At 40.3% G+C, this 15,472-nt stretch overlaps 1 protein-coding gene across 1 annotated transcript in view; it reads right to left on the minus strand.

Moving 5' to 3' along the window:
• Positions 1 to 2,853: 2,853 nt before the first annotated feature.
• CDC20B (cell division cycle 20B) overlaps positions 2,854 to 15,472 on the minus strand; it is a 72,603-nt gene continuing 59,984 nt past the window's right edge. Inside the window, exon 12 of the mRNA XM_023545456.2 lies at positions 2,854 to 3,634. Within this exon, the coding sequence (XP_023401224.2) occupies positions 3,534 to 3,634 (101 nt within the window). The 3' untranslated portion in view covers positions 2,854 to 3,533. The remainder of the gene's footprint in view (positions 3,635 to 15,472) is intronic.

Here is a 15,472-nt window from a genome sequence, read left to right on the forward strand (position 1 = left end):
ATAGCAGCAGAACATTGTCTAATATAGTGCCAGAAGATGACCCCTTCAGGTTGGAAAGCACTCAAAATACGACTGGGGAAGAGCTGCCTCCTCAAAATAGAGTCGACCTTAATGACACGGATGGAGTCAAGCTTTCAGGACCTTCACTTGCTCATGTGGTATGACTCAAAATGAGAAGAAACAGCTACAAAAATCCATTAATAATCAGAACCTGGAATGTAGGAAGTATGAATCTAGGAAAATTGGAAATCATCAAAAATGGAATAGAACACATAAAGATCAATATCCTAGGCATTAGAAAGCTGAAATGGCCCGGTAGTGGCCATTTTGAATAGGGTAATCATATGGTCTACTATGCCAGGAATGACAAAGAGGAATGGTATTGTATTTATCATCAAAAAGAACATTTCGAGATGTATCCTAAAGTATAATGCTGTCAGTGATAGGACAATAAGCATATGCCCATAAGGAAGAGCAGTTAGTACGACTATTATTCAAATTTACCCACCAACCACTAAGGTCAAAGATGAAGAAGTTGAAGATTTTTATCAACTTCTGCAGTCTGAAATGGATCAAACATGCAATCAGATGCATCAATGATTACTGGTGATTAGAATTACCCCTGTGTCTTGGAAACTCTGAGGGCATAGTGGTTAAGTGCCACAGCTGCTAACCAAAGGGTCGGCAGTTCAAATCCACCAGGTGCTCCTTGGAAACTCCATGGGGCAGTTCTACTCTGTCCTATAGGGTCGCTATGAGTCGGAATCGACTCGACGGCACTGGGTTTTTTTTTTTTTTGGTTTGGGTGATTGGAATGCAAAAATTGGAAACAGAGAAGAAGGACCATAGTTGGAAAATATGGCCTTGGTAATACAAATGATGCTGGAGATCTCATGATAGAATTTTTGAAGACCAATGACTTCTTCATTGCAAACACTTTTTTCACCAACATACATGGCAGCTATACACGTGGACCTCGACAGATGGAACACGCAGGAATCAAATCGACTACATCTGTGAAAAGAGACAATGGAAAAGCTCAATATCATCAGTCAGAACAAGGCCAGGGCTGACTGCAGAACAGACCATCAATTGCTCCTATGGAAGTTCAAGTTGAAACTGAAGAAAATTAGAACAAGTCCATGAGAACCAAAGTATGACTTTGAATATATCCCACTTGAATTTAGAAATCATTAGCACTGAACACTAATGACTGAAGACCAGATGAGTTGTGCAAGGACATCATACATAAAGAAAGCAAGAGGTCATTAAAAAGACAGGAAAGAAAGAAAAGAGCAAAATGGATGTCAGCAGAGACTCTGAAGCTTGATCTGGAACATCCAGTAGCTAAAGCAAATGGAAGAAATGATGAAGTAAAAGAACTGAACAGAAGATTTCAAGGGGTGCCTTGAGAAGACAAAGTATTATAATGATATGTGCAAAGAGCTGGAGATAGAAAACCAAAAGGGAAGAACACGCTTGGCAGCATTTCTCAAGCTGAAAGGACTGAAGAAAAAATTCAAGCCTCGAATTGCAATATTGAATGATTCTACTGGGAAAATATTAAATGGCTGCAGCAGTATATAGGTAGGGAACTGCCAGAAATTCAAGAGTTTCTGAAGAGGATATGAAACAAGGGATATCATTGCTGATGTCAGATGGATCCTGACTGAAAGCAGAGAATCCCAGAAAGATGTTTACCTGTGTTTTATTGACTATGCAAAGGCAGTCAACTGCGTGGATCACAACAAATATGGATAACATCGTGAAGAATGGAAATTACTGAACACTTAGTTGTGCTCATGAGGAACCTGTACATAGATCAAGAGCCAGTCCTTAGAACAGAACAAGGGACTACTATGTAGTTTAAAGTTAAGAAAGGTATGCATCAGGATTGTATCCTTTCACCATACCTACTCAATCCGTATGCTGAGCAAATAATCTGAGAAGCTGGACTATACGAAGAATGTGGCACCAGGATTGGAGAAAGACTCATCAACCTGCATTATGCAGATGACACAACTTTACTTGCTGAAAGTGAAAAGAACTTGAAGTACTCACTGACAAAGATCAAAAAACACAGCCTTCAGTATGGATTACACCTCAACAAAAAGAAAACAAAAATCCTCACAACTGGACCAATAAGCAACATCATGATAAAAAGGGAAAAGATTGAAGTTGTCAAGGATTTCATTTTACTTGAACCCACAATTAACAGTCATGGAAGCAGCAGTCAAGAAATCAAAAGACACATTACATCCGTAAATTGGCTGCAAAAGACCCCTTTAAACTGTTGAAAAGCAAAGAAGTCACCTTGAAGACTAAGGTGTGCTTGACCCAAGGCATGATGTTTTCAATTGCTTCATATGCATGCGAAAGTTAGGTGATAAATAAGGAATACTGAAGAAGAATTGATGCCTTTGAATTGTGATGTTGGCAAAGAATACTGAATATACCGTGGACTGCCAAAAGAACAAACAAACGTGTCTTAAAAGAGGTGCAACCAGAATATTCCTTAGAAGCAAGGATGGTAAGACTATGTCTCACATACTTTGGACATGTTACCAGAAGGGATCAGTCCCTGGGGATGGGTATTATGCTTGGTAAATTAGAGGGTCAGTGAAAAGAGGAAGACCCTCAACCAGATGGATTGACACAGTGGCTGCAACAATGGGCTCAACATACCGATGATTGTGATGATGGCGCAGGACTGGGCAGTGTTTCATTCCATTGTACATAGGGACACTATGAGTCAGAACTGACTCAACAGCACCTAACAACAACAACAATAGGAGAGCTGATTTTGAGAGGAAATAACATGCATTTAGCATACTTCTTAGCATATAAAAACCAGTTGCCATCAAGTTGATTCTAATTCATGGTGGCCCTACGTGTTGCAAAGTGGAACTGCACTCCATGGGGTTTTGGAAGCAGATCGCCAGGTTTTACTTCTGACGCACCTCTGAGTGGGCTCAATATGCCAACATTCTAGTTAGCAGCCAAGTACTTAACCACTTGCACCTCCCATGGACTCCACTGACATAATGAATGAGTTGTATTTTCCCTGTATCGAGTTTGAGCTAAAAATGAGAATGGTTTCATAAGGGAAATATTCAGAAGCAAATCAGAAATGTGAGTTTGGAGCTTTGGAGAAAAGTCACGGTGGGAAAGAAGTATGTAAGGATCTTTGCTATAAATATTCTGGCTAAAGCAATGAAATGGGTCTCTAAAAAAATAAGATAGTGAGAAGGAAGAAGAAGTGGAGGAGGAGGAGAAAGAAGAGGAGAAAGAGGAAGGAGAAGAGCTAAGTAGAGCGAAAAGAAAAGAGGGTGAGAGACAAAATCTCTGAAAAAATGCAATGAATGGAAGAGAAGCAAACTAATCTGAGAAAAAAGGTCAGGAAAACAGGCATTCACATCAAGAAAGGTTCTTCATCTTGTTTGATACTCATAACAAGCCCATGGAGAAGACAAGTCTAATACAATTGTTCTCACTTAGAAAGGAGGAAACTGAAGCATAGAGGGTCTGGGTGACTAGCAGCATTTCCACACAGAGGCTGTCCCATCAGCTGCAGCTGAAAAAATTCGGGTGTGGTCTGGACTCAACGCCAGGTGCAGCACTCTGCCACTGTGGCCTGTGGGAAGAAAGACACAGTTCATATTCATCATTACAGGGTTGCTGCTAAGGTCTGGGAAGCAACCTAAAGGGGGCCACAACCACATCCAGGATAAAGGCCTTCTCGATGCCTGCCACAAAGAATGCTACTGTGCCTTTGTGGAGGTAAACACCATTCAGGGTTGACTCTGGGCAGCACTCTAAGGTGGCTGAGGTTTTGCTTCGATGTTTCCTCCTTCAGTATAAGTTTCCTGTGGCTGCCATAAAAAATTGCAACAACCAGGTGGCTTGAAACATCAGAAAATTATTCTCTCACAGTTCTGGCACCCTGAAGTCCAAAATCAAGATGTCAGCTCTAGGGAAGAATCCATTCTCTGCCCCTTCTAGCTTCTGGCAGCTGTTAGCATTCTTTGACTGATGAACTCACTCCAGTCTCTGTCTCTGTGGTCACATGGCTTCCTCCTCTGTGTGTCTCTTACAAGGACACTTCTCATTGGATCTAGGGCCAACCCAGGTAATCCAGGATGACTTCGTCTCAAGAATCTTATCTTAATGACATCTACAAAGGATCCTTTTTCCACATAAGGTCACATTCACAGGCTCCAGAGATTTGAGGTGAATAACTTCAGGGGGATGGGGTATTTCTGGCCTGTCATACCCTTTATGCCTCTTACCATTATTAGTTCTCTAATCCACCAACACCCAAGAATTGTCATCACTGTGCTTCTGCCACTCACTTCACCCCTCCTCTTCCCCTCTTCCAAAAGTTAGCTAACCATTCTCATCCCCTAACGGACCCATGTTCCAAGAAATTAACCAAATTAACTATGTACGTATCTGTTGTATCTGTTATGGATTGAATTATGTCCCTGAAAAATGGGTATGAACTTGGCTAGGCCATGATTCCCACTATTGAGTGGTTTTCCACAATTTTATGATCTGATGTTATTATCCTTCAAACCCAAAACCAAACCCAGTGCCGTCAAGTTGATTCCAACTCATAGCAACCCTATAGGACAGAGCAGAACTGCCCCATGGAGTTTCCAAGGAGCACCTGGTGGATTTGAACTGCCGACCCTTTGGTTAGCAGCCGTAGCACTTAACCACTATGTCACCAGGGTTTCCGTTATTATCCTATGTGTTGTAAATCCTAACCTCTATAATGTTAATGAAGCAGGATTAGAAGCAGTTATATTAATGAGGCAGGACATGAAGGAGTTGGGGCCAAGATAGCAGAATAGTCAGATGCTTCCTGTGGTCCCTCCTACAACAAAAACCCAAAAAACCAAACCTGTTGCTGTCAAGTCAATTCCAACTCAGCTTCCTGTGGTCCCTCTTACAACAAAAACCCGAAAAAAACAAGTGAATCGATTATATATGACAATCTAAGAACCCTGGTCATCAAAGACAAAGTTAAGGAGTCAGACTGAGAGGCAGGGGGAGGGAGAGACACCCTGCAGGCTGGACCAGCTGGCGCACAGGGGCTGAGGCAAGCAGTAGTGCTCGGGGTGTGTTTCACTACGTCAGGAGAGGCCGGACAATGGAGAGTCTGCACAAACCTCTGAAGCCAGGGGAAAGTGGTGCTAGATCTACAAAAGTTAAGTGCAAATGTCTAACCTACTGCATGAGATCAAAAAAACCCCTCCCCCTCTAGGGCTTTCATAATGGAGAAGTGCCACTTTCCCCTCACCCATTCCGCTCCTCACTCTGTTCTGATACCACCAGTTTGGCAGTATTCAACAATTGCCACACCCTCTAAACCAGAAATAGGAGCTATCTGCCCAGACTAGCCTTGCAGCTTCAGGGGGGAAAAAAAAGAACAGCCAACTCCCCTAAGCCTGATACTCAGGACTAACTGTGCCCAAACCAGTCTCACAACCTTAAAAAGTCACCACACCCCCTAAGCCAGGAACTCAGGGCAGACCTTGCCCCTTTGCCTAGGCAAAGTCCGGGGGTCCATGGACTTTGAATGTCCTTCACTCCTGCCTAGACCTGTGTGGGCTGATTCAACAGCATAGGCCCTCATTAGCATAGAACAACAGGGTATATACCTGAAGCCTATTTTCAACTCCAGCAGCCAAGGGGGAGTTGCAGATTAGTGATATTTGACATCACCCTGCCCATTAAGCAGGGTCCTGTCCAGACACATCAGGGGCCTGAGAACTGGTGCTCTCACCCATTCCACCTAACTACCCACAACAGGGGTCTGAGAATAAGTGGTGCCTCCCAATCCTTACAGTCAACAGCATCGGGTACCCAAAGTCCGGCTGGAAAGCTCACCCACCTATGCGCTCTAGGGGACAGGGACATGCCTTCCAGGTAGGCACTCAGGGGCAGCCATCAACCCCCTACCTTTCTCAGTAAATAGCCCCCTACTGCAGCCAGACACCTGTGCCTGTTCCAATCACCCTTACATAGCCCTGTCCACCTAGGTGATAGTTTGCACCACACACTCAGTGACCAACAACCTGGACACCTGAGCTGAATCCACACAAGACAAGTAAATGGACTCCCGGGCTAACACACCTGGTAGTGGTGCTAACCACCTGGTGACAGGACATGAGAACTTCAAAGATGGCAACAACCAAAGTAGCTCACACGCACAGCCTATTTAGGCATATCAAAACAAAACAAAAAGCTAGGACACAGTAAGCAAACATACAATGTTGTTGTTGTTGTTAGGTGTGATTTAGGAAATAATATTAGAGTCATTATTCCCTGTCCTTAAGCATAGAGAATGTGAACCAGCTGGAGCTGGGCTCACAAGGACTCAAAAGGACACATCAACTGGGCCCTGAAGTATAAAGACAACAGATAGGATAACCTGGAAAATGTCTTGTAGCGAAATTTTCACATAAGCCAGAACACAAAAGACTTTCCACTCTTATCTTTTTCTATTAACATTTAGTGAATAGAAATTTGTTAGACCAATGAAGGCCCTCCTGACTGTCATTACTGAAACCTGTACCAATGATTGTTCAAAAAGACAATTCAAAATGTTTCTAGCCAATCTGTGAAAGGGTGAAGCTTTCAATGCTTTTGCCCTTTTGTAATGTTAATATATACTAACGACTCTGTAACCTTCCTTGGATTCGGGCAGACATGGCTGTGGCAGCATGCTTGTCCGTTTTTCCACTCCTGCCTATTCTGTAATATTCTCTGGACTTGGCAGACATGCCTGTGGTAGCATGCTTGTCCATTTTCCCATTCTTGCTTACTCTGTAATATTTCCTCAGACTCAGGCAGACATACCTCTGGCAACATGCTTTGTCTGCTTCTGAATTTTGTCCTTCTGAATATAGGCTGAAAAAAACTGTCTTTTTGCCTTACTAAACTTGGAAATGTTTTTTCCCCTACAACAGGTGCCATCAAGTCGGTTCCGACTCATAGCAACCCTATGCGCAACAGAACAAAACACTGCCTGGTCCTGCACCATCCTTACAATCGTTGTTATGCTTGAGCTCATTGTTGCAGCCACTGTGTCAATCCACCTCATTGAGGGTCCTCCTCTTTTCCATTGACCCTGTACTTTGCCAAGCATGGTGTCCTTCTCCATGGACTGATCCCTCCTGACAACATGTCCAAAGTATGTAAGATGCAGTCTCACCATCCTTGCTGCTAAGGAGCATTCTGGTTGTACTTCTTCGAAGACAGGTTTGTTCGTTCTTTTGGCAGTCCATGGTATATTCCATATTCTACGTCAACACCACAATTCAAAGGCATCGATTCTTCTTCAGTCTTCCTTATTCATTGTCCAGCTTTCACATGCATATGATGCGACTGAAAATACCATGGCTTGGGTCAAGCAAACCTTAGTCTTCAAGGTGACACCTTTGCTCTTCAACACTTTAAAGAGGTCCTTTGCAGCAGATTTACCCAATGCAGTGCGTCTTTTGATTTCTTGACTGCTGCTTCCATGGCTGTTGATTGTGGATCCAAGTAAAACGAAATCCTTGACAACTTCAATCTTTTTCCCGTTTATCATGATGTTGCTTATTGGTCCAGTTGTGAAGATTTTTGTTTTCTTTATGTTGAGGTGCAATCCATACTGAAGGCTGTGGTCTTTGATCTATTCATAAGGTTTTCACCGGCTAATGCTTTTCAGAAGTAGACTTTTGGGTCCTTCTTCCTAGTCTGTCTTAGTCTGGAATCTCAGCTGAAACCTGTCCTCCATGGGTGACCCTGCTGGTATCTGAATACCAGTGGTATAGCTTCCAGCATCACACCAACATGCAAGCCCCCACAGTACGACAAACTGACAGACACATGGGGGAAACATACAATAAATAAATATAATAATTTATTGGTGGCTTGGAGACAACAGTCAATATCAAATCACATACAGAAGGAGATCAAAAGAGCTCCAGCATGTGACCAAAACAAAGAACCAGGAAACCTCCCACAGGAAGAAAAGGTTTTGGAATTACCAGAGGTAGAATTCAAAAGATTAATATACAGAGCTCTTCAAGAGTTCAGGAAGGAGATCAGACAAGGCCAAGGAACACACAGACAAAGCAATAGAGGAATTCAGGAAAGCAATACAAGATCAGAACAACAAATTTACAGGCTGCTAGAACCCATAGGGAGTGAGCAAATAGAAATCCAAGAGATTAGCAATAAAATTTCAGAATTAGACAGCTCAATAGAAGGTCATAGGAGCAGAATTTAGGCAATGGAAGTCAGAATTAGTGAGATTAAAGATAAAGCACTTGACACGAATTTATTTGAGGAAACATCAGATAAAAGAATTTTTAAAAATGAAGAAACTCTAAGAATTATGTGGGATACTATCCAGAGGAACAATGTATGAGTGACAAGTACCAGAACAGGGGGGGATAACAGAAAATACAGAGAGACTTGTTGAAGATTTGCTGGCAGAAAACTTCCCTGATACCGTGAAAGACAAGAAGATATCTATCGAAGAAACTCATCAAACCCCACACAAGGTAGACCCTAAAAGAAAGTTACTAAGATATATTATAATCAAACTTGCCAAAACCAAAGATAAAGAGAATTTTTAAGAGTGGCTAAGGATAAACAAAAGCTCACCTACAAAGGAGAATCAATAAGACTAAGGTCTGGTTGCTCAGCAGAAACCATGCAGGTAAGAAGGCAATGAAATGACATACATAAAGCCTTAAAGGAGAAAAATTGCCAGCCAAGAATTATATATCTAGGAAAACTGTCTCTCGAATATAAAGGAGGAATTAGGGCATTTTCAGATAAACACATATTATGGGAATTGTAAAAACCAAACCAAAATTACAAGAAATACTAAAGGGAGTCCTCTGGCTAGAAGACCAACAATATCAGATAACAACCCAAGACTAGGACACAGGACAGAACAACCAGACATCAACCCAGATAGGGAAGTCACAAGAATAAGTCAAAGCTAAAAGACTGAAAATAGGGAAACAGAGCAGTCAATACTAAACGAAGACAACATTAAAACAAAAAAAGAGGGACTAAATAGTGCAGTCATAGAACTTTCATATGGAGAGGTAGTTAAGGCAATATCAAGAAATAAAGTCTTGGTTTAAGCTTAGAAAAATAGAAGCAAATTTTAAGGTAATGACAAATGAAATTAACAAATCTACCCATCAAAATAAAAAAGAAGAAAACCATAGACTCAGCAAATACAAAATCAACAATAATGCAAAAAAATGAAAAGAAAATACACAAAGAAAAATGACTCAGCACAGAAAATTAAGTGGAACAAGGAAACTGTCAGCATCACAAAAAAAAATCAAAATGACAGCACTAAACTCATACCTATCGATAATCACACTGAGTGTAAATGGACTAAATATACCAATAGAGAGACAGGGACTGGCAGAATGGATTAAAAAACAGAATCTGCCTGTATGGTGCCTACAAGAGACACACCTCAGACTCAAAGACACAAACTAAAGCTCAGAGAATGGAAGAAAAATATATCAAGCAAACAACAACCAAAAAAGAGCAGGAGTAGCAATATTAATCTCTGACAAAATAGACTTTAAAGTAAAATCCACCACAAAGGATAAAGAAGGGCACTACATAATAATTAAAGGGTCAATGCACCAGGAAGACATAACAATAATAAATATTTACACACCCAGCGACAGGGCTCCAAAATACATAAAACAAACTCTAATGACATTGAAAAGAGAAATAGACAGCTCCACAATAATAGCAGAAGGCTTCAACTCACCACTTTCAGTGAAAGATAGAACATCTAGAAAGGAGCTCAATAAAGTCACCACAGATCTAAATGCCATGATCAGCCAACTTGGCTCACAGACATATACAGAACGCTCCACCCAACAGGAGCCAAGTATACTTTCTTTCCCAACATACATGGAAGATTCTCCGGAATAGACCATATACATATTAGGCTGCAAAGCAAGCCTTAACAGAATCCAAAACATCGAAATATTGCAAAGCATATTTTCTGACCATAAAGCCATAAAAGTAGAAATCGATAACAGAAGCAGCAAGGGAAAAAAAATTAAATACATGGAAACTGAACAACATCTGGCTCAAAACTACTGGGTTCTAGAAGAAATCAAGAATGGAATAAAGAAATTCATAGAATCAAATGAGAATGAAAACACATCTTACCAGAAACTTTGGGACACAGCAAAAGCAGTGCTTAGAGGTCACTTTATAGCAATAAATGCACACATTCAAAAAGAAGAAAGGGCCAAAATCAAAACATTAACCCTACAACTCAAACAAATAGAAAGCAGCAAAAGTAGCCCTTGGACACCAGAAAAAAGGAAATAATAAAGATTAGAGCAGAAACGGAAACCCTAGGGGCATAGTGGTTAAGAGCTATGGCCGCTAACCAAAAGGTGAGCAATTAGAATCCCCAGGTAGTCCTTGGAAACTCTATGGGGCAGTTCTATTCTGTTCTATAGGGTCACTATGGAACAGAATTGACTCTGCAGCAATGAGGTTTTTGTTGTTGTTGTTTTAGAGCAGAAATAAATGAAATAGAGAATAGAAAAACAATTGAAAGAGTTAACAAGACCAAAAGCTGGTTCTTTGAAAAGACCAACAAAATTGATAAACTACTGGCTAAACTGACAAAAAACAAAAACAAGAGAGAAAGCAAATAACCCAAATAAGAAATGAGATCGGTGATATCACAATAGACCCAACTGAAATAAAAAAGGATCAAAACAGAATACTATAAAAAATTGTACTCCAACAAATTTGAAAACCTAGAAGAAATGGACAAATTTCTAGAAACACATTACCTACCTAAATGATCATAAACCAAGGTAGAAAAACTACATAAAATCATAACAAAAGAAGATATTGAAAAGGAAATTAAAAAAAAAAAAAAAGAAAACTCCAACAACAAAAAAAAAAGCCCTGGACCTGACAGCTTCGCTGGAGAATTCTACCAAGCTTTCAGAGAAGAGTTAACACCACTACTACTAGTGGTATTTCAGAGCATAGAAAAGGATGGACTACTCCCAAACTCATTCTATAAAGCCAGCATAACCCTGATACCAAAACCCTGCAAAGACCATAAAAAAAAGAAAATTATAGACCAATGTTTCTCATGAAAATAGACGCAAAAATCCTCAGCAAAATTCTAGTCAATAGAATTCAACAGCATATCGAAAAATAATTCACCGTGCCCAAGTGGGATTCATACCAGGTATGCAGGGATGATTCAACATTAGAAAAACAATCAATGTAATCCATCACATAAATAAAACAAAAGATAAGAACCATGTGATCTTATCAATTGATGCAGAAAAGGCATTTGACAAAGTCCAATACCCATTCCTGATAAAAACTCTCAGTGAAATAGGAATAGAAGGGAAATTCCTCAACATAATAAAGAGCATTTATACAAAGCCAACAGCCAACATCAACCTAAACAAAGAGAATCGGAAAGCATTCCCCTTTAGAACAGGAACCAGACAAGGATGCCCTTCATCACCAATCATATTCAACATTGTGCTGGAGGTCCTAGCCAGAGCAATATGCCAAGAAAAAGAAATAAAAGGCATCCAAATTGGTAAGGAAGCAGTAAAAGTATTCCTATTTGCAGATGATATGATCTTAAACACAGAAAACCCCAAAAAACCCACAAGAAAACTACAGAAACTAAGAGAAGTTTTCAGCAAAGTATCAGGATACAAGATAAACATACAAAAATCAATTGGATTCCTCTACACCAACTAAGAGAACTTCAAAAATGAGATCACCAAGCCAATACCATTTACAATAGCCCCCAAGAAGATAAAATACTTAGGAATAAACTTAACCAGAGAAGTAAAAGACCTATACAAAGAAAACTTCAAGACACTACCGCAAGAAACCAAAAGAGTCTCACTTAAGTGCTCATGGATAGGAAGACTCAACACTGTGAAAATGTCAGTTCTACACAAAGCAATCTACAGATGCAATGCAATCCTGATCCAAATTCCAATGGCATTTTTTAACGAGATGGAGAAACAAATCACCACCTTCATAAGGAAAAGGAAGAGGCCTTGCATAAGTAAAGCATTACTGAAGAAGAAGAACAAAGTGGGAGGCCTCACATTACCTGATTTTACAACCTATTATATCACCACAGTAGTCAAAACAGCCTGGTACTGGTACAACAACAGATACATAGACCAATGGAACAGAATTGAGAACCCAGACGCAAATTCATCCACCTATGAGCAGCTTTTATTTGACAAAGGCCCAAAGTCCACTAAATGGGGAAAAGACAGTCTCTTTTACAAATGGTGCTGGCATAATTGGATATCCATCTGCACAAAAATGAAACAAGACCCATAACTCACACCACGCATAAAAACTAACTCAAAACGGATCAAAAACCTAAATATAAAATCTGAAACAATAAAGATTATGGAAGAAAAAGTAGGGACAACACTAGGACCCCTAATACATGGCATAAACAGAATACAAATAATAACTAACAATGCACAAACACCAGAAGAGAAACTAGATAACTGGGAGCTCCTAAAAACCAAACACTTACGTTCATCAAAAGACTTCACCAAAAGAGCAAAAAGACAACCTACAGGCTGGGGAAAAAAAATTGGCTATGACAAATCCAATCAGGGACTAATCTCTAAAATCTACAAGATACTGCAAAACCTCAACAACAAAAAGACAAATAATTCAATTTAAAAAATGGTCAAAGGATATGAACAGATACTTCACCAAAGAAGACATTCAGGTGGCTAACGGATACCATCTCACTCCAACAAGGATGGCACTAATCCAAAAACCACAAAATAATAAATGTTGGAGAGGTTGTAGAGAGACTAGAACACTTATGCACTGCTGGTCAGACTGTAAAATGGTACAGCTACTTTGGAAATCAATTTGACACTTCCTTGAAAAGCTAGAAATAGAACTGTACAATCCAGCAATTCCACTCCTTGGAATATATCCTAGAGAAATAAGAGCTGTCACATGAATAGATATATGCACACCCATGTTCACTACAACACTGTTCACAATAGCAAGAAGATGGTAACAACCTAGGTGTCCATCAACAGACAAATGGATAAACAAATTATGGTACATACAAACAATGGAATTCTATGCAACAATAAAGAACAATGACGAACCCACGAAAATACCGCACAACATGGATGAATCTGGGAGGTATTATGCTGAGTGAAATTAGTCAGTCGCAAAAGGACAAATATTGTATGAGACCACTATTATAAGAACTCAAGAAAAGGTTTAAACACAGAAGAAAACATTCTGTGATGGTTATGAGGATGCAGAGGGAGGGAGAGAGGAATTCACTAACTAGATAGTAGACAAGAATCATCTTAAGTGAAGGGAAGGACAACACACAATACACAGGAAGTCAGCACAACTGGACCAAAGCAAAAGCTAAGAAGTTTCCTGAACACAACCAAACACTTTGAGGTACAGCGTAGCTGGGGCTGGGGCCTGGGGACCTTGGTTTTGGGGGACATCTAGGCCAACTGGCATAACAAAGTTGATTAAGAAAATGTCCTACATCCCACTTTGGTGAGTGGTATCTGGCATCTTAGAAGCTTGTTAATGGCCATCTAAGATGCATCAATTTGTCTCATCCCACCTGGAACAAAGGAGAATGAAGAACACCAAAGACACAAGGAAAATATTAGTCCAAGAGACAAAAGGTCCACATAAACCAGAGGTTCCATCAGCCTGAGATCAGAAGTCGATGGTGCCTGGCTACCATCAATGACCACCCTCACAGGAAATACAACACAGAGTCCCTAACAAAGTGGGACAAAAATGTGGAGAACTCAAATTCATGTAAAAAGACCAGACTTAATGGTCTGACTGAGATCGGAGGAACCCCCAAAGCCAGGGCCCCAGACGCTCTGTTAACCCAGAACTAAAGCCATTCCTGAAGCCCACTCTTCAGACAAAGATTAGACTGGACTATAAAAGATAAAATAATACTCGTCAAGAGTGTGCTTTTTAGTTCAATCAGATACAGAAGACCAAACGGGTGGCTCCTGTCCAGAGGCAGGATGAGAAGGCAGAAGGGACAGGAACTGGTTTAAAGAACACAAGAAACCCAGGGTGGAAAGGCGGAGTTTGCTGTCACACTATAGGGGTTGCAACTAATGTCACATAACAATATGTGTATAGTAAGTTTTCGTATGAGAAATTAACTTGAGCTGTAAACTTTCACCTAAAGCACAATAAAAAAATAAAATGGGGCAGGACACAATCTACAGGATTAGGTTGTATCTTGAGAAATAAAATCTCTTTTGAGATATAAAAGAAAGAAGTGAGTGGAGAGGAGAGGGACCTCATGCCACCAAGAAAGAAGAGCAAGTCCTTTGGACCCAGGGTTCCTGAGCTGAGAATCTCCTAGACCAGGAGAAGATTGATAACAAGGACCTTCCCCCAGAGCTGACAGAGACAGAAAGCCTTCCCCTGAAGCTGGCACCCTGAATTCAGACTTCTGGCCTCCTAGACTGTGAGAAAATAAACTATTTTTTTTCTTTTCTTTTCTTTATCCACTTGTGGTATTTCTGTTACAGCAGCATTAGATAATTAAGACAGTATCTCAGTGGAAAAGTACCCAAAAGCTCTCCCACAAAGCATTCACAAGTCTTACTGATGAAATTCTGGAAGCAATACCCCCCCTCCTTTCTAACTCATCATTTCCCAAAAAAACGTTCTTTGGCACAATAGTTAATAGTTCTACATGAAGCTAACAGGTGTTAAAAATTAAAAGAGTATTTGATGGTCAGATTAATTTGCAAAACTCCAGGTTAAGTAAATTAAACAGGTTTCCTTATTTCACAGTTTATTTCAGGACAACATATACATTAAATGTTTAGGAGAAGAAGCTATAATGTGCAACATTTATCACACTTATTTGGTCACAGAGCTCTTTTGACTTCAGCATCAAAAGGAATTAGTGATTCAGAGAAGAAACTAGTCTACAGGGCTAACAGCCTACATGAACCGTGGCCTCATCTACCCTGAGACCAGCAGAACTAGATGGTGCCTTTACCAGTAGTGACCATTCTGATCAAGGCCACAATAAATGGACCCCAATAGAACATAAGAAAAGTGTGGAAGAGAATTCAAATTCTTAAAAAGTCCAGACTTCCTAGACCAGTTGAGACTAGAGGACTCCCTGAGGCTATCACCCTGAGATACCTTTTAAACCTTGAACTGAAACTAGCCCCTGGTGTCAACTTTTAGCTAAATAACAGATGGGCACACAAAATAAGGAATATTATCCATGACTATGGTGCCCCATTAAAAGTCATCTATATGAGACCAACCAAACCAAACCAAATCCACTGCTGTCAAGTCGATTCTGACCTATAATGACCCTGTGGGACAGAGTAGAACTGCCCCATAG

This window comes from Loxodonta africana, chromosome 2 (genome assembly GCF_030014295.1).
Source record: "Loxodonta africana isolate mLoxAfr1 chromosome 2, mLoxAfr1.hap2, whole genome shotgun sequence".
NCBI lineage: Eukaryota > Metazoa > Chordata > Mammalia > Proboscidea > Elephantidae > Loxodonta > Loxodonta africana.